Here is an 18,835-nt window from a genome sequence, read left to right as displayed (position 1 = left end):
AGGTGGAGGGAAGCTGCACTGCAGGGATGATGGTGGGTGGCACCGGGGTGGAGACTCCAAGGAGGACTGCAGTCAGGTGCATCCCTGTGCCGATATGAGGCCTGCCCCACCCTCCGCCAAGCCCTGTGGTCCTCCAAGAAAGCTTGCCTTAGCAATAGGACAGGGCCCAGGGACAAGCATGCACACACTGGCATCCTCCCCTTTCCTCATCAGAGGTCGCACCAGCTCAGGCTTACAGACAAAGTGGCATTCTCTTGCCCTCTAGTGGCTGCCAGGTGCAAGTTCTAGGAAGGGCTGGCATTTATGGCTTTTGTGTCCTGGTCTAGCAAGACCATGGAAACTCCATTCCAGGCATGGATTCCTTTTTATTCTCCTGCTCAGATGAACCCACAGTATGCAACACACACATGCCACAAAGGCCCCTGCACACACCCACTCACATGGAGCCTTGAGATTTCACCTCTGCCTGTCTTATGGGAGATGACTGAGGCAACCACACCATAGATTCTGAACTTCATCTAAGAGCAGAAACCAAGACTGAGCTCTCTGATCCCAGAGCCGGCAGAGTGTTATGAGGGCACAAATGGATCAGTGGGTGGGTAGGCGATCTCAAGTGAGTGTATGGATATGTGGGTGGAGGGATGGGTGTGGTGGATAGGTGGGTGGGTAGTCAGGCAAGTGAGTGGGTGATAAACGGGAGGGTGGATGGGCAGGAATGTAAGTGGGGGGTAGATGGGTAAGCAAATGGGTGAGTGAGTGGATGAATGAATAGATGGGTGAGTGGGTAAATGGGTGAGAAGTTGGCAGGCAAGTGAATGGGGTAGGTGAATGGGTCGGGAGACAGATGGCTATATGGGTGAGTGGGTGGGTAGGTAGATAGATGGATAGCTGGATATGTGGATGAGTGGGCAGGCTTGTAAGTGGATGGATAGGTGAATGACTTGATGAATGGATGGGTGGATGGCTTGATGGATAAGTAGAGAGATGAATGGATAAGTGCACAGACAGGATTAATAGATGGTGGATAGATGGGTAGATGACAGAGTGCAGCACTTGTATGCCTATCCAGAACCAGGGCCAGATGTGGCAGCTAGAAGTCCCTTCTCCAGTAGGTGGGCCCTGCATGCTGACACCACGCCCTTTCCCTGCCTCCCCTGTGGACAGGTGGGAACAGAATTCACCACCATCCTCTACAACTTCATGTGTAACAGCAGCTGCGTAGGGGGCATGAATCGGAGGCCCATCCTCGTTATCATCACCCTGGAGACCCGGGAGTGAGTCTGCGGTGACAGGATGGTAGAGGTGGGGCAGGGGACTTGGGCCAGCACTCTGGGGGGCATGTCATGGACACAGAGAGGGCTTGCTGTCCTCTGAGGGCACTCAACCCCAAGGCCAGTCCTGTGGGGTCTGCAGGGGGTGGCCATGGTCAGGAGTGGTCCTCTGAGCTCATAGTTGTGCTGTGTCCACCCAACAGTGGACAGGTGCTGGGCCGCCGGTCTTTCGAGGGTCGCATCTGTGCCTGCCCTGGCCGTGACCGCAAAGCCGATGAAGACCACTACCGGGAGCAGCAGGCCCTGAATGAGAGTGCCACAAAGAATGGGGCTGCCAGTAAACGTGGTGCGTGGTGCTCCGGGCCACGGGGCAGGGTGGGTTATCCCTGAGGGTGGAGTCGGACACGCCGGATGTGAGCTGGAGTGCCACCGCAGAAAGGCGCCAGGCCTACGCCCATCCATGGTCTCAACTGCCTCTCTGGCTGACCAGGGCAAGTGCAACCCAATACATCTCACTTGTCTGTGAGTTGCTAGGAAGAGGCAACTCTGGGCTAAGCTCCCTCTGGCCCAGGTTTGCACTGCACCCATGCTACACCCGCGGCTGAGGTTCACCTGGGCACCTCAGCCTTTGCCCTCTGGCTCATGTGTCTCACCTGACCTGCTTTCCAGCATTCAAGCAGAGCCCTCCTGCCATCCCTGCCCTGGGTGCCAATGTGAAAAAGAGGCGACATGGAGATGAGGACATGTTCTACATGCATGTGAGTGGGCACTTGGCTATCAAGTGAGTGGCCTGGGGGGACAAGGCCTATGTGTGCCCATTACCCAAGAGCCCAGGCTGGGGAATTCCAGATGCCACCAGAGATGGGCAAGGGTGGCATCCTGACACCTGAGAATTGAGCCTATGTACCTGAAGGAGGTGGGGTTCAAAGGATGCTCTGTTCAGAGTCCAAACCTGTAGTGCCTAAACTCAGTGAGCGTGAAGATGCCAGCCGGGTTAGCTCTGCACCAAGGAGACCCCCACGGTGGAGATTCAGTAGGAATCCATGATCCTATAGGGTCTAGCCTATGTTTTCATGACTTGAACACTGGATAGTGGAGAGATCATGGTGTACTCTGAAAGAATGATATTTCCTGGAGAGTGAGTCCTGCTTTAAGACCTATAGCTGTTGAGTGGGAGGAAGAGGAGGAGAGCCTCTTAGCAAGGAAGACTGGGCATGGTTCTCTGAACCCCTAGGGACCCACTTCCTACACCTACCCCTGAAAAGAAGAAAGACATCCAGGGTATCCTGAGCTTTGGAATACCGGGGGACTCCAAGAGAAGAGCAACCCTTTGCTACAAACCTGGGGTCCTCCTAAGGCTTCAGCTGCCCCTCCCACCGGGGTGTGGAGCCAGGGGAGGCTCCCGGGCACCTGGGCAGAGGGTCTGCCTCTCTGTGCTCAGGTGCGAGGCCGGGAGAACTTTGAGATCTTGATGAAAGTCAAGGAGAGTCTGGAATTGATGGAACTTGTACCCCAGCCTCTCATCGACTCCTATCGACAGCAGCAGCAGCAGCAACTCCTACAGAGGCCGTGAGTGAACCCCACTGTCTGGATGGGGAAGTGTGGGTATTCTGACCCAGCAGAGAGAAGGCCAGGAGCACAGGAGGCATGGCACACAGGGCTGGACAGTAGGATCAAGGCAGCTCAGTTCTCAGCTGGCATCTGCTCCTCCAGGAAGCCTTCTGGAACTTAGCCTGCACTGGGATCCTGGGCCCCCACCTCCACCACACCTCTGCCTCCCATGGGCCTTGTAAATGTTGATCAGTAAGGGGCAGGAGGGGCTGAGTTGCTGGTGAGGTGTTAATCTTCCTGGTAGCTCTCTGAGAGGCGGGGTCTTCACCTACCTGCATTCAGGGGTGTCCACAGAAGTGCCAGGTGAGGGAGGAGTTTGCTTTTGCCTCTTATGAATGCCCACTGCTGTTTTCCAAGCAGGAGTCACCTCCAGCCTTCATCCTATGGGCCCGTGCTCTCCCCAATGAATAAGATACACGGCGGTGTTAACAAGCTACCCTCTGTCAACCAGCTGGTGGGTCAGCCTCCACCACACAGCTCGGCAGCTGGGTCCAACCTGGGACCCATGGGTGAGTCCCTGGGGCAGCGGAGGCCTCGTGTGCGCTACAGAGACCCAAGGGAGGGCCTGATTGGATTCACCAGGATCACGAACAGGATTGGTAGGGGACTCCCGATGGCTGCCTTCCCCGCAGCACCAGTCCGGAGAAGGGCCATGGCCACGGAGAGGTTACCCATGTTCATTCCAATCTCAGGAGTTCTGTGTCTGGGGGTTTGCAGAAGTGGTATAGTTAATAATACATGCCTGCCCTGTCCTTCCTCTTAAGGAAGATCCCTAGCTTCACTCTGCTTCAGTATCTCCATCATCAAAATGGCAATACCAGCTTCCCTCATTTCAAATATTATAGGACATGAGACCTCACGGGGGCCAGCTGTAGAGCTGGGCAGACTGGAGTGTGGGTCTCCTCTGAAAGGCCTTTATGTGGGCACTAATGGACACACTCTTGACACTGAGCAATACCCCCAGGTGTGTCCCACATAAGGGCCCTGGAACCTGGTAACACCCACGTGCCAGCTGCTAACCCTGGCTCATTTAAACTGTGTCCCCTGTACACAGCCACCTTCCACTTCCACCTCTTGAGGAAAAGAATTGGGCCTGGGGTTCAGCTCTTGCTCAGCCTCAGACAGCCCTTACAATGCTGCGTCACATTACCAGACTGGATCATAACCTGGGACACCCCCCACGGTGTGTGGAGCTTGCTCTCAGATTCCTGGACCCGCTCTTTTGCCCAGGTTCCGGGATGCTCAACAGCCACAGCCATAGCATGCCGGCCAACGGCGAGATGAATGGCGGCCACAGCTCCCAGACCATGGTTTCGGGATCCCACTGCACCCCGCCACCCCCATATCATGCAGACCCCAGCCTCGTCAGGTGCGTAGGCTGTGGTGGACCTGGGTTTGTGCTGCACCCCCCTCTCCCCCACATCCTACTAACTGTGTGGTGCCTGCAAGGGGGAGCAGTCTTGCATGTGGTTCTGTCTCATCCTGTGTTTTAATTGCTTGGCTGGCCCACGGGAAGACAGGCTAAGATGGTCATGTCATATCAGGGCTCACCAGCAGGTGCTGGCATAGAACCTTAGGAAGAAGGGCACTTGAGCCAGGACTCCTGGGCTGAGACACTGACAGCTGGCCACACCTGCTCCAAGAGACCAGCAACTTTGCCCACGGAGATAGACAGTTCCCTCCCCAGCAGGGCCACTCCTGGGAGGCCTGAGCACACAGCCCAGCACCGGGAGTTAATGCTACTTTCTCAAATTCTCTCTGCAGTTTTTTAACAGGATTGGGGTGTCCAAACTGCATCGAATGTTTCACCTCCCAAGGGTTACAGAGCATCTACCACCTGCAGAACCTCACCATAGAGGTAAATGCCCGCAGACCTCCCCAACGGGACGGAGGGCCTGACCCAAGGCAGAGTGCACCACCTAGGGTGGATAATTGGGGGAACTCCCAGAGCCTTTCCCACAAAGAGTCAGATTCTGTTCTGAAGTCAGTTCTCAGAAGCTGACACAGGCTCACGTGACCTGAAGGAGGCTGGGTGGACACATGGCTCAGTCCCTAGGGGTGGCCTGCAGGGCTTTCTCTCTTGTTAAAGTCCCCAGCCAGGCTACCTTTAATTTGGGGGGCTGGGTTTTTCCAGGACCCAATGGTTAAGAAGTACAGAAGTGGGGGTGGGGATGGGAGGACAGGCCTAGAAAGAAGACATGAGGCCCAACAACCAGCCTGCACCCAGCACAGCACATTCTGGGTCGAATGTGAGCTAGAGTGGTTCTAGACATCAAGACCAAAGCCCTGGCATCTGGGTACAGCCTAGTAACACAGTCAGCCTTGATTTGTTCCATGAACACAGCCTCAGGGCCTAGGGTGCATCATCCCAGTACCTCCTGCCTCTCCCGGAACTATTTTCTAGACTCTCACCTAGCCTGAGAGGCAAGTCTATATTTGTCCCCTGCTCAGGGACCCAGGCTGGATGCAAAGACTCATCAGAGGCAGTGAGGCCAGCACCTAACAGCTTGCATCTGTGTGACCACTAACTACTGTCCTTCTACCTTGAGTCATATATTAACCCTTGCCTCCCTGGAGAGATTTGTGTGCTTGAAGCTAAGGGATGAGCCTGGAACAGCTGTCAGCTAGTGGGTGCCAAGGGGCAGATTGAGGCCAGGAGATAGGTGGTCTCTTAGGCCTCTGTCTCTGTTCTGTGACCCAGGTTCCAGACTGCATGCGGCCCCAGAGAGGCCCTCATCACTGTCCCCTCCAACACCCACCACAGGTCATTTAGCTATTCTGCAAAAGTATGTGGCTAGACGCTGTGTGCAGGTGACCCTGATGCTGTCCCTCTCCGGGCTGCTCTCACCCACATTGTCATGTTCTAATCAGTCAGTGCCCCCCACCCCGAAAGCAGAAGCCTCCTTGCAGGTAGGACATCCCTGGTGTGGGGGACGCATAAAAGCGTCCCTTTTATAACCCTAAGGTGGCTGTCACTCTTGCAGGACCTTGGGGCCCTGAAAATCCCTGATCAGTACCGCATGACCATCTGGAGGGGCCTGCAGGACCTGAAGCAGAGCCACGACTGCGGTCAGCAGCTGCTGCGCTCCAGCAGCAATGCAGCCACCATCTCCATTGGCGGCTCTGGCGAGCTGCAGCGGCAGCGGGTCATGGAAGCGGTGCATTTCCGTGTACGCCACACCATCACTATCCCCAACCGCGGAGGCCCAGGTGGAGTGGCAGGCCCCGACGAGTGGGCAGACTTTGGTTTTGACCTGCCTGATTGCAAGTCTCGGAAGCAACCCATCAAAGAGGAGTTCACAGAGACCGAGAGCCACTGAGGGGTGTGCCTTCTCCTTCCCCGTGAGGAACTGCCCTGGAAGCAGGGCCCTGCAGCGGTGCCCATGGAGACAGCGAGGCCCTTCTGCCAGATGCCATTTCTGAAGGGGTGAACTGCCCTTAGGAAACTTCTGGAACTGCCCTACCTACATGTACACGAGGCAGGTTGTGGGCCAGATGCTGAGACAGGGGCTGTCCCTTTGTGGGTGGGTATGCCAGCACCCACTCTCTATGCCCCTTCTTTCTTGAGGACTCTGCCATCTCCAGGACAGAGCGAGAGCCTTCTCTCACTATCCTCTGCCACAAAGTATTCCAGCGTCTTCTCCTTTCAGGCTAGCCATGCGCAGCCAGACCACCGTGTCTTCTGCACTTATTTGCAGGTTGATTTTGAACTGTGTCTTGAAGGTGAAGTCCAGAGACATCCTCTGTAGGATGTGGGGACAGATCTGTCCCTAATGGATGCCATTCTGCTGTTCCCTTTATCTCCTCCCGGAACAAAGTCAGAGTCCAGTTCACTGGGGTTAGGGGAGACTGGCAGACCAGTGGAAGCTTCTGGGATCAGCCTTCGGCCAGCACTTTAAACATGCTGGCCACAGCCCCTCTCCAGACCCCTCTCAGCAGGTAGACGGACAGCGTGGGAGTCTCAGACTATTGAAAACTGAATTGTCAATATTTGATAAAATGTTACTCTTTCTAATTGATGGGTCAGGTTCCTTTTTTCCCCCCCTCTAACTTTCCCATCATTCCTTTCTGAGATCAACCTAGTGCATTCCTGGCTTTTCCACATGCTGTTGTCAACAAGTCTAAGAAAACCATATGTCAAGTCAGGAAGGGCCCTCACTTGTTGCCAGGATGGTTAGTTAGGAAAGAAACTCAGAGAAAGTACAGCTGTGGAAGGGCAGGTCAAAGTTGTGAGAACATCTGTTCTGCCCACCTTGAATGCTAACTCATCCTCATGGGTGGAACTGGGCCAGCTTCTGGGGACCCCAGCCTTCATGATGTACCCCAAGGAGGGAGTGGGCTTGGAGAGAGAGCTCCTGCGTGCACTCAGCCAAATGGGGCCCCTCTGTCTGCCAGAAATTTTGTGAACTTCTGCAACAGGAGCCCCAGCAGTTCCTGCAGTAGTGGAGTGCCCCAGAGGAGCCCCTGCTGCAGTGAAGCCCGCTGGGCTGCCAAGGCTCTGTGCAGCCATTCCTCTTAGACCTGGCTTTCATGAGCATGGCCCAATAGAGGCAGTGAAGCCCATGGGATGGCGATATAGTCAGTGCTACAGGACGGGCTTCCTATCAGGGCTGCCTCCTGGAAGCACAGGGGCAGCCATTGCCAATCTTACTTAGCAGGCTCTGCAAACTCAGGTGGCTACCGCCTACACCACACTTTATGGGACTCTGAGGGGCAGGGTTCGGGTGCACTCAGGGTGGGTGCAAGCACCAGGTTGCCAGATATCAGGACTGATTATGTAGGCTCTTCCAAATGGACAGGTGTTGATGACTTAGCCTCTCGGGGTCCCAGTCTTCCCAGAAAGGCAGGCCTGCACCCAGATGGTTCATAGCAGCTATGGCAGCAGGCTTAGAACTTCCTGGGTGCAGGGTGTGGTCATCCTGGCACATGCTAACACACCTCACAGAGTGAGGGCAAGTATACACTTCTTGTTGTTGCACAGGTGAGGGAACTGAGGCTAGAAAGACTGCATCCCTGCCTCCGGCATCAGGCCGTGGCAGAGGTGAGTGATCACTCCTGAGGCACATGCTACCTCAGGAACTACACAGCTATATCCTCACTCCTGGGTCTGTGAGACCCACTGAGATGTGCTTGCGTTCTGGGGTCTCACATGAGTATATCTCAGGCATTGCCCAGGAGTGGCCATTGTAAGCACCTCACCACATGCTCCTGGGAGGGTTGGGGGGCGTGGTTTAAAGGTGGCTCTCAGTAGACATGTGAGGAGGGAAGACCCCCACCTCCAGTGAGGACCCAAAGCTGTGTGTCTCCTTAGACCCTGCCTCAAGTGCCAAAGCTGTCTCCTGAGCCTCCAAGATCTTGCCATGTTTGGAGGAAACTGCCGAGGACCATCTTCCAGAAAATAAATGTCACAGAAGCAAGCCTTGCCACAGCTGAGCCCACATGTAGCTCTCTAGGGACTAGCCTTTTGGCTGTTGCAAAACACAGAAAACAGGAGAAAGCCAATCTTGCAGTCACCAGGTTTCCTAGGAGTGCTGAAGTGGTAGTCTGGAAGTGAGCTTGGGGATGCCCTGGAAGACATCTGTTGAGCAAGGGCAGGTACCTCACAGGCAGAAGAATGGACTGGGATCCTGCAATAATTCCCCTGTTCTGTTTCATGAGTTTCTTTCTCTAATAAATTCCTTTGCCCTTTAAGCAGACTCTATGGATTGCTAGTGATATTTCTCACATTAGCTGGACCAGCAGGCCACTCCAGCCTCAGCCTGTAATGGTCCCGGGAAGCTTAGTGCACCCAGCCAGCAACAGCTCTCCTGTCCCTCCTGTCCCTCTTGCCACGTCTGATAGCTCTGGCTCTGGCTGCTTTGAGGTCACCACTGCACTGAGCTTGCAGCACCAACACTGGATCCCTGTGCAAGACTCCTGCAAGGGTCAGAAGTTGCGACTTAGGACAGCATTTCAGATGGCAGACAAAAACCAAAACCGAACTGTCTATTTTCAATGTACTGAAATGCTTCTCCAAGCAGTATTGATGGATTTAGTCCAATGACACTATTAACTGTTTTGGGTAATGTCATCTTAGAAAAATGTTGTTATTTTTTTAGCTGTGTTTGGTGGGAATTTTTGTTTTTGTAATATAATAAAAATCACATGTTCCCATGACTGGCTCTTATGACTAACCTAGCCCTCAGGCTTTCGAGGAGCATCACAGGAGAGCTCAGAACAGAGGCAAGCATAGGCAGGCAAGAAGCGTGTGCCCCCACACTGGCCCAGCAGCACCCACTGAACATCTGCATCATCCCTGCAATGTGCACGTGTCCTGTGGGTTGGAAAGGGGATATCTGGGGACATCGCACACAACCTAACTGATGTATAGTCACCTCAGCAGTGTGCTCACCTCAGCAGGACTTACAGAGGAGTACATGTCTCCTGTCGGCTCCACTCACGCTTTGCCACCACTCAGGCCTCTTTGTGGTTCTCAGGTTTCTTGTTTTTTAGCCTGTGGACGTGTCTTAGAAAAATAAGGCTCTAAAAAATCTATCCAGCTTTAAGAGAAGCCCGAGACTTCTAAGAGTTGGATGGAGTTTAGAACAAGATAAGAAAGGCTGAGGTGATATGGAGAGGGGCCCACATTCCTCCTTACCTCCCGTAACTGCCAGTACGGGAACACCACAGTCCAGCGGCTCCGTGCTGGCTGCCTTGCGTAGGTGAGGCAAGATGTTACGAGGTGGCACAGGTGGAGCCAGGCGAGGCCAGGTGGGGCACAGTGCTCTGGCTGCGGCCCAGACACCACTGTGTGTCTGACACTGGTTCACTCACTCTTTACACAGCGACCTGCTTATTCCCCCCCCAGATGCCTGCCTCATCGGTCCTCAGGGTCCACTGTGGAGGGGTGGAGATGAACAAACCCACCCCTTCTGGGTGAGTGTAAAGCCCTGATCTAAAAAGCCTTTTGGGACCCCGAGACAAGGGAGCCAGCTCCCACACCACCAGGGTTCATGACTTAGGGTGATAAGTTACTACGCACTGTGAGGGCCCCAAAATTCGGGTTAAAACTCCATGTACTGTATGTGCTGTCACTCATAGGCCTAATGAAGAGGGTTTACTGTGATTGGGGAGATCCAATGCTGGAGTGAATTTTAGGAGGTCTGAGGCTCATGTCATCTCAGGGGTCCAAACTAACAGCTCTTGCTATGGTTCCCTGAAGGCCTCATAGAAGGGTTTAGCTATGGCTAAACCCTAGGCTAGATCTGGCTGAACTAGACAGAGAATCCAAATTCAGCAAAATCTGACTGTCCCCAAGAGGGTCTGTGGTTATTGTTTTGTGGCTGGGGTCTCTATAGTTAAAATTAGATCCTTACTGGGTGACTCATTATACAGTCTAGCTGGTCCCAAGACCTGTACCTTTTGCAAACAGACTTGAGCCTTTGAAAGAGAACCCTTTTATCTATATGAGGCCTGTTTCTGAAGAGTTAAGATAGTGTTTAAATGATGGATTCGTGGAAGGAGGCTAATTCCAGGGTAAAATTTAGAGGATGACAGGTCTCTTGCTAGGGTCTGTCCATGAAGTCAGAGGCTAGCCTGAAAGCCCTGAGGCAAGACAATCCCACAGGAGCTGCGGAGCAACCTGGGTAGACGGGTCCTGCCATTACAAGAAAAATAGGAACTGAGAGTCTGGGTGGGCAGGAATATGAACAAAAGACTCTCTTTAGAGTTAACAGTGTGACCCAGGAGGTGTTGGCAGGTGTCTGTCCCAAGAGGGTATAAGGATGCGGACATCCAGGGCAAATGGAGAGCATAGCCTCATTCACAGGCCTCAGGTTCTGGACCCTTCTGTAGGATCCATCCGACTGCCTCGCTGTTTAAGTAGGGATGTTTCATGGAGTGTTACCGAAGTACAGAAGCCTACTCACCAGAAATTCACCAAGAGAGGCTATCAGCCTTTCTGTGCTTCAAGTTTTAGGATATTGGGGACTTTGGGGACACTGTTAGGGTCCTTAGGAGCAATGGCATCTCTTAGTGAGCACCCAGGAATGGGAGTATACCAGATGTCAGAGGGAGCTTGTCTGGAGAACTAAAGGCATATGGGGAGGGACCGTTGTTGGTTGCTTTTTCTCTTTTTACTCTCCCCTCTTTGGGGGGGGGCTGCCATCCAACTCCCAAATAAATCACACGTGGAGGCTTATTCTTAATTATAAATGCCCAGCCTCAGCTTGGCTTGTTTCTTGCCAACTTTTCTTAACCTAACTCATCTACTTTTTGCCTCTGGGCTCTTTTTTTCTAGTTCTGTATACCTTTCTTTCTTACTCCATTGCCGGCTGTGTAGCTGGGTGGTTGGCCCCTTGCATCCTCCTCCTTCTCTTGCTTCTTGATCTCTCTTCTTTTTCCTCCCAGATTCTCCTCCTATTTATTCTCTCTGCCTGCCAGCCCCACCTGTCCTTTCTCCTGCCTTGCTACTGGCCATTCAGCTCTTTATTAGACCATCAGGTGTTTTAGACAGGCAAAGTAACACAGCTTCACAGAGTTAAACAAATGCAACATAAAAGAATGCAGCACATCTTTGCATCATTAAACAGATGTTCCAGAGTATAAACAAATGTAACACATTTTAAACTAATACTCTACAACAAGGGTCCTTGGATACTAGATGGCTCCAGGCCATTTCAGGTCAGGGGACTCAAGAATTTCATAAGAGCCTCTAGACTTACAAAAAGCCTTAGCTGGACTTGACATTTAGATATGACATCTTGCCAAGGAGGGGAATGGGGAAGATAGGTTGAACCAGAAAGGAATGAGTAAAAATATGTTGAGTGTAAATCAGGCTGGTTGGGGCTTGCCATCAGTATCAGTGAGGAGGTCTAGGGACCAGAAGACCAAACCAGCAATAGTCAGGGCGGAAAAATCACTCCACATCAATGAGAGTTATAATTTCAGTCTCAGCCACATCTAGGGATAGGCAATGTTCATAAACAGAGACAGCAAACACAGAAGTCCATGTAGCCTCAGGCTCACAGAGAGGGTAACCTGGGTTGCTCACACTCCCGTCACAAAGTCAGAAGTGTCTATTTCCATTGTTGACTTGAGCCTGGTGACCTTGGGAGAAGGCTGGCTGTTGTATAGTATTATTCTCTCAGGCAAACTGCCACCATCTTCAGGGGGCTAGCTAAGCCTGCTTACTAAAACTCATCCCAGCTGGGCTTGGTGGCTGTTGACCATGATGTAGCAGGAATCTTAGAGAGTCTTATTAATAAAAATCAAACCCGGGGCCAGTTATTGGGGTGAAATGCTACATGGTCAGAGAGACAGAACAAGCCACAGCTAACCTCACCTGGCCAACTTCTCAGCTGATCCTGTTTCCTGAGACTGGAAGCCTCTGTGTCCTCATATCCGAATGGCTCTCAGCTGAACTGTGCTGCTCAAAACCTAAAAGCTTAACCAGCCAAATGCTTAACCAGCCAAATGCTTCTAGTTTCTGGTCCTCATGCTTTATATACCTTTCTTCTTTCTACCATCACTCTCTGGGATTAAAGGCGTGAGTCACCATGCCTGGCTGTATCCTTGAACACATGGATTTCTGCCTCTGGAATGCTAGGATTAAAGGTGTGTGCTACCACTGCCTATCCTCTATGTTTAATATTGTGGCTGTTCTGTCTCTGACCCCAGATAAGTTTATTAGGGTGCACAATATTTCGGGGAACACAATACCACCACACCATCCCTCTTGGAGGAGGGGATGGAGAGAATCATGGGACCCTCACCTCAGTACCCAGTTACCCTTCTCAACCAGTTATGCAATTCTGACCAAAATTGCATGGACCTTAGAGTATATAGTGGGGTACATCTACACATCCACGGGAAGCCGTCACCCCCACTGGGTGCAGACCTTCTGTCCTGGCTGCTTTGAGGCCATCTGTACTCCTGCTTACAGCCCCTCACCCACTGCTCTGTAAGGAAGCCTAATGTACTCTCTGGTTTCCATGGTGCACTTTACTGGACTCACACTTCAGTTGTGGTTGGGACCTTAAGGGGGTTGATGTTCATGTCTCACCCTGGGAAGAAATTTTAGCCATACTGGCTTTCCCCCAGGAGAGAGGAGAGCATTTTCACTTCCAATTTGTCCCTACTTTGCAGTCTGGATGTGGAGCTAGAAGAAGCTTGTGCCCTGGTGGCTTGGGCAATGACTGTTGAAATATTCTGGCTGACCACGTCAGCTGGAAAAGATGTATCCTGAGGCTGGGTTAGTTCTCTGAGACTGGACCAGGTGGCCACTAGATGGAGTGGCAGGATTTCCTTGGTGGGCAGGGATGAGACACTGCTGCAGCAGCAAACTGAGCTTTCTACATATCTTTTTTACCCTCTAGATTGGCTTTTGTGAGTCTCCAGACCTCTTCCTTGTTATTAAAGACTCTGAAAGCCGTGCCTAATAAAGGGGGAAGAAATCTGGCCTCTGGGCTAGTTTTGAAGCTTTTTTTTTTCCATTGAAGAAATATGTAGGTGATGATGGGGCCTTTGGAGCAGATCCCAGCCCAAGTGCCAGGAGAACTTTGCCTGCTATGAACGCCCCTCTGATGGGCCCCCCATCAGATCACCAAGGCTCTGGCATCAGATGGCCAAGATAAGCAGGCCTCCTGGGAAGGTGATGGTATGAGCCATGGTAAGGGCTGTGTGGCCTGCAGCTGTCTCCAGCCTATTCCAGCTCACAAGGGCTCTATGGCTCAGCTCAGGGGAGCCAGATCTGGAAGCAGGTAAAGTTGGAGAGCGGGGAGGACTATATTAAGAGAACAGATCCCTAGCCAGGGGCAAAGATCTTGTGGGTGGCTCCTTGCTGGGGGGTTGGAGCTCTTGTCTGGGGGCTTGATGTCAGGACTGGCTCTACAGAGGCAAGTTCTGGCCTGTTTGAGCACACCTGTCCCCAGGCGCCTGCCATCTCCACCTTGGAGTCCCTTCTCTGGATCCATTATCTCCCTGCTGGTGAAGAATCTCCTCCCAGGGGATCACCTTGGTGCATTGACAGCTTTTCTTTCCAATGCATACCTTTGAAAAGTTAGCTTCGCAGCAAAAAACAACAAAAATAGTCACTTTAGGGATCTGACATCCCAAGCGAGTTTCATTAATGAAATTCTTGAAACAACCAGGCTGCCGTTCTGTGATGAGGACACAGAGCACCTGTGTAAGGTATGGTGCTGTGCTCACCTGGGTCCCTGGGTCTGGGAGCTGCTGTGCATGTGAGGCTCACACTCCTGTAGTAGCTGTTCTCATTTCATGAGACCCAAGACAACAAGCAGTGCCAGCCACCAGGGACTCCTACTCATTAGACGAGACTCCCAGCGCCACCTGTCTGCATTTAAGCCAATTCCACACAAAGCCTCCAAATTTGGAGAAAATCTATTAATTGCTCCTTGGAATAATAAGACTAGAGTTCTGATTTATTTATTAAATTTGAATGTCTGTCCCAAGATAAAGCTCTCTGTTTAATGGCAGTTGATTCGGTCTCTGTAGCACCTACCACTCTACATTTCTATAAGGGAACTGGAGGTCTACTTGAGTGTTTTAGTGACCACAAGTTTGCTCAGCTTAGAAGACCAGAGTAAAAACCAGAGGAAGGACAATATGTGAGCTTTCAATAGGATTTTTAAAAAATCTACTTACTTTACTTTGTGTGGATGAGTGTTTTGCCTGCATGCATGTGTGCTCACCATATATACACCCCTAGTGCCCACAGGGGTCAGGAGAGGGCACTGATGCTCATATGGATGGTTAGGAACCACCATGTGGATGCTGGGAACCAAACCACTGGGCCACCTCTTCAGCCCCGATCTGTGACTTTGAAAGCATTTATTTTAAAGCCAGGCATGGTGGCACATGCCTTTAATCCTAGCACTTGGGAGACAGAGGCAGGTGTCTCTACATAGTAAGTTCCAGGACATCCAGAACTACATAGTGAGACCCTATTTCAAAAAACCACAAATAATTTTATTTCATTTTATTTGTGTGTGTGTGTGTGTGTGTGTGTGTGTGTGTGTGTGTGTGTGTGTGTGTGCAAGTGCTCATGGAAGCCAGAAGAGGGTGCAAGTCCTCTGGAAGACCAGCATGTGCTTTTAATGGCTGAGCCATCTCTCCAGTCCCCAATATGTGCCTTTCGAATGGGCAGGGGTTGTTCCTGAGATGACCTCAGAAACACTCAGGGCTGTATTGGAAGATCCTAGGATAACCACCCGGGGAGAAGCCAGCGAGGTGAGACTGACTTCTCTAGATTTAAAGTGATAAAAGACCACATTTCCTTTTCCTTCTCTTAGAAATCATTCCTCACAAGTACACGCGGTATGTCAAGCACATGCCTTGAATGCCTCCCTGCTCTTCTCTTTCTCCCCCTCACCCCTCCTAACACACAGTTTCATATCTACTTCCATGTCATAAAGACCGTCCTGATTTGATGTGTCTATGTAAATGAAAGAAAACACAGTGTTTGTCTTTCTGAGACTGGTTTCATTCACTAAATATAGTTATCTTCACCTTTATCTGTTTTCCTGAAAAACACATAGTTATTCTTAATGGTTGAAAAAAACTTTCATTGTGAATTCATATCACATTTAATTCTCCATTCCTTTCTTGTTGGGAGCCCAGGTTGGTTCCATATTTCAGCCATTGTAAATAGTAATTAGCTTCATTTCTTATTAAAATCTGTCCAAAGATCAAATACAAAAGACATTTATTTTGTAATTTTTTTGGCTACAACATTTTTTGAAGCATTTGTGGATCCTTGAAATTGTCTTGGAAGGTATTCTAATTATATTTCTGTTGCTGTGGTTAACACCACAGCCAAAAGCAAACTGGGAAGGAAAGGATTTATTCCAGTTTTCAGGTCATATCTATCGCTGAGGGAAGTTAGAGAAGGAATTCAAGCAGGAGCCTGAAGCAGAAGCCACGGAGGAACATTTCTTGCTGGTTCACAGGCTCATACTTAGAGCTTCGTATACACATAGGAACTCCTGTCTATGGGTGATGCTGCCTATAATAAGCTGGGCCCTCCTGCATCAAGACAACAACTCCCCACAGCACAATCTTGATTGAGGTTTTCCTTTTGGATGGCTCGAGGCTGCAACAAATGGACAATTAGAACCAAGTAGGACAGAAGGGGGAAAACCATGAATTTCCTTCATCCAGCAAGAAGCCCCTCTCTCTAAACAGCGGATGGGCCAGGGGTTTCATCCTCACTGTGCAAAGTATCTTGAGACAGATCCTTTTGTGTGTAAGCTGGTCTTGCTGTGTTGCCCAGCTGGACCCTGCTGAACTCAAGGCTCTCCTGCCTCAGCCTCAGAGATGGACAGGGACCTGGAAGTCATCAGCAGCATCCAGGCTTCTCTGTTCTCATTCCTCTCAGCAAGAGGGTCTCGTTCTCAAGGTCACCTTGTAATCTGCAATTCTTGGTATTGCTTTTGTTTTTTTGACAGGGTCACTTTATGTAGCTCAGGCTAGCCTCAAACTTGTGGTTCTCAGCTTGATGGCTGCTGGGATAACAGGCGTGTGTCATCACACTCAGCTTAAGCATTGCTTTAAATATTGGAAAAATGAATGGCAGGAAAGATTTTACCCTAACCTAGTGAACTTGAGGAGCCTCCAGAAGTCCAAAGATTCCTTTTAAGAGTCAGAAAATGTCAGGGACGGTCCATACAGCATTGTTCTTGGTTCCTATTGTAACTTAAAGAGAAACTTACACAATGTCCTGCAGATGAAGGAGGAGGGTGTCCTCAAATTTCTTGAGGTGGGGACCCACTTAGGTGGCACCAACCTTGCCTTTCAGATGGGGCAGCAAATCTACAAAAGAAAAAGCTATTGTATCTGCATCATAAATCTGAAGAGGACCTGGGAGAAGCTGTCGCTTACACTCGGGCTATCATCATTGAGAACCCTGCTGATGGCAGCGTCCTCTCCTCCAGCAACACTGGCCAGTGAGCCCTGCGAAAGTTTGCTGCCACCACTGGAGCCACTCCAAATGTTGCCGCTTCACACCTGGCACCTTCATGACCCAGATCCAAGTAGCCTTCAGGGAGCTACAGTCTAGTGGTGACTGATCCCAGGGATGACCACCAGCCTGTCCCAGAGGTGTCTCAAGTCAACTGTCTACCATCGCTCTGTTTAACACAGACCCCCCCTCTGTGCTACGTGGACATTGCCATCCTAACAACAAGAGAGCTCACTCGGTGGGTCTGATGTGGTGGGTGCTGGCCTGGGAAGTACTCTGCATGCCTAGCACTATCTCCCATGAGCACCCATGGGAGGTTATGCCTGATCTTTACTTCTACAGAGACCAGAGGAGACTGAGAAGGGGGAGCAGGCTGCCGCTGAGAAGGCTGTGACCAGGGAGCAACTTCAGGGCGAATGGACCATGCCAGCTCTTGAGGTCACTGCTGCTTAGCCAGAGGTGGCAGACTGGTCTGAGGGTATTCAGGTGCCCTCTGTACCCACCCACAGTTCCCTACTTGTTGTGGGCACAGAGGTCCTTGTACTCACAGAGAAGCACCAAGAGAACCAGGGATGTTAATCATGCAGGAGTGTCTCCTCACTTGTGAAGAGGAAATCAAATACCTGCATTCCATCCAGAAAGCTGAGCATGGATTTTGTTAACGACCTGGTGACCTTCGTTATCCTTGGAGGCAGACCTCACCAAATCCCCCAGAATGATCATCCCAGACTCTCTCTCCCTAGACTGTTATCTTTAGCTCCCAGTTAAACCCATCCTTAGAGAAGATGTCACATGTATTTTATAGCCCGCTGACCTCTATAAGAGACAACATTCGATGCTAGGTCTTTTAGCTATAGAACCCACCCTCATGGTCACACGTACTTTGTAAAGGAGTTTCTATGGAGTCATACCTTAAGATTTATTGTGTACCTGAATGATTGTCACCTGGAAACTTTTTCCCAATTTGTACTGTGTTTTAAATATGCTGACAATGAACCACCTGGCATTAGACTCCTTGAAGTCCGACAGGTTGACAAAGTCAGTCTGAATGGGGTTTTCATTCTCATCTCTTCTCATGATTTGCTTCCCTGACCCCCTCACCTGCTGAAGACTGGGGTGTTCAGCCAGCCACTGAGGACTAGTTAGCAGCTGGCTCCCCCAGTGCAAGCCACCAAGTTGGTTAGAGCTGCCACGGAGTGAGTGGTCCTGAGCTGCTCTGTGTAGCAGGAAGCTTAAATAGTCTTATTAATAAAATCAAACCTGGAGCCAGGTATTGGGGTGAATGCTGGAAGATCAGAGAAGCAGAACAAGCCACAGCTACCTCACTTTGCCAATTCCTCAGCTGATTCTGTTTCCTCAGACTGGAAGCTTCTGAATCTTCGACCAGAATGAATCTCAGCTGAACTGTGCTGCTCAAAGCCTAAAAGTTTAACTATCTCTAGTTCCTTGTCCTCATACCTTAAATACAGTTCTGCCTCCTGCCATTACTTCCTGGGATTAAAGGCATGTGTCACCATGCTTGGCTGTTTCCAGTGTGGCCTTGAACTCACAGAGATCCAGGTGGATCTCTGCCTCTGGAGTGCTAGGATTAAAGGTGTGAGTGCCACCATTTTCAAGCCTCTGTGTCTAGTGGCTGTTCTGTTCTCTGACCCCAGATAAGTTTATTAGGGTGCACAATGTTTTGGGGAATACAATACCACCACAGCTCTGTGACACCTGGACAAAGAGAGAAAACGTGGAAGGAGAACAGAGTTCCTAAAACCTGGGGGAGAAGCCAAACAGACTGATTGTAAGGGAAGGGTGCCTGGGTGCCTCAGATGGAAATGACTGAAAGCTAGAAGGTGTGTGGCTTGTGCCCAGGCTACAAGAAATGCTGAGTGGCTGGCAAGATGGCTTCATGGTCAACACCAGCTACTTGAGTCTAATGATCTAAGTTCAAAACCCACAGTGGAAAAAGAGAACCAACTCCCCAAGGCTGACATCTGACCTCCACACA

The 18,835-nt window shown here is 50.9% G+C and overlaps 1 protein-coding gene and 1 pseudogene across 3 annotated transcripts in view; both read left to right on the top strand.

The window, feature by feature from the left end:
* The window catches only part of Tp73 (tumor protein p73), a 61,680-nt gene extending 54,783 nt beyond the window's left edge, over positions 1-6,897 (top strand). For all 3 annotated transcript variants that reach the window (XM_076565790.1, XM_042272555.2, XM_076565791.1), the window contains 8 exons: positions 1,165-1,274; positions 1,475-1,617; positions 1,941-2,029; positions 2,713-2,840; positions 3,243-3,391; positions 4,113-4,251; positions 4,647-4,740; positions 5,867-6,897. In XM_076565790.1, the coding sequence (XP_076421905.1) occupies positions 1,165-1,274; positions 1,475-1,617; positions 1,941-2,029; positions 2,713-2,840; positions 3,243-3,391; positions 4,113-4,251; positions 4,647-4,740; positions 5,867-6,202 (1,188 nt within the window). In that variant the 3' untranslated portion in view covers positions 6,203-6,897. The remainder of the gene's footprint in view (positions 1-1,164; positions 1,275-1,474; positions 1,618-1,940; positions 2,030-2,712; positions 2,841-3,242; positions 3,392-4,112; positions 4,252-4,646; positions 4,741-5,866) is intronic.
* A 9,605-nt stretch (positions 6,898-16,502) lies between these two features.
* On the top strand, positions 16,503-17,551 carry LOC107402099 (small ribosomal subunit protein uS2 pseudogene; annotated as a pseudogene).
* The last annotated feature ends 1,284 nt before the right edge of the window (positions 17,552-18,835 follow it).

This window comes from Peromyscus maniculatus, chromosome 2 (genome assembly GCF_049852395.1).
Source record: "Peromyscus maniculatus bairdii isolate BWxNUB_F1_BW_parent chromosome 2, HU_Pman_BW_mat_3.1, whole genome shotgun sequence".
Lineage (NCBI taxonomy): Eukaryota > Metazoa > Chordata > Mammalia > Rodentia > Cricetidae > Peromyscus > Peromyscus maniculatus.
This window is presented reverse-complemented; position numbering and strand designations above follow the sequence as displayed.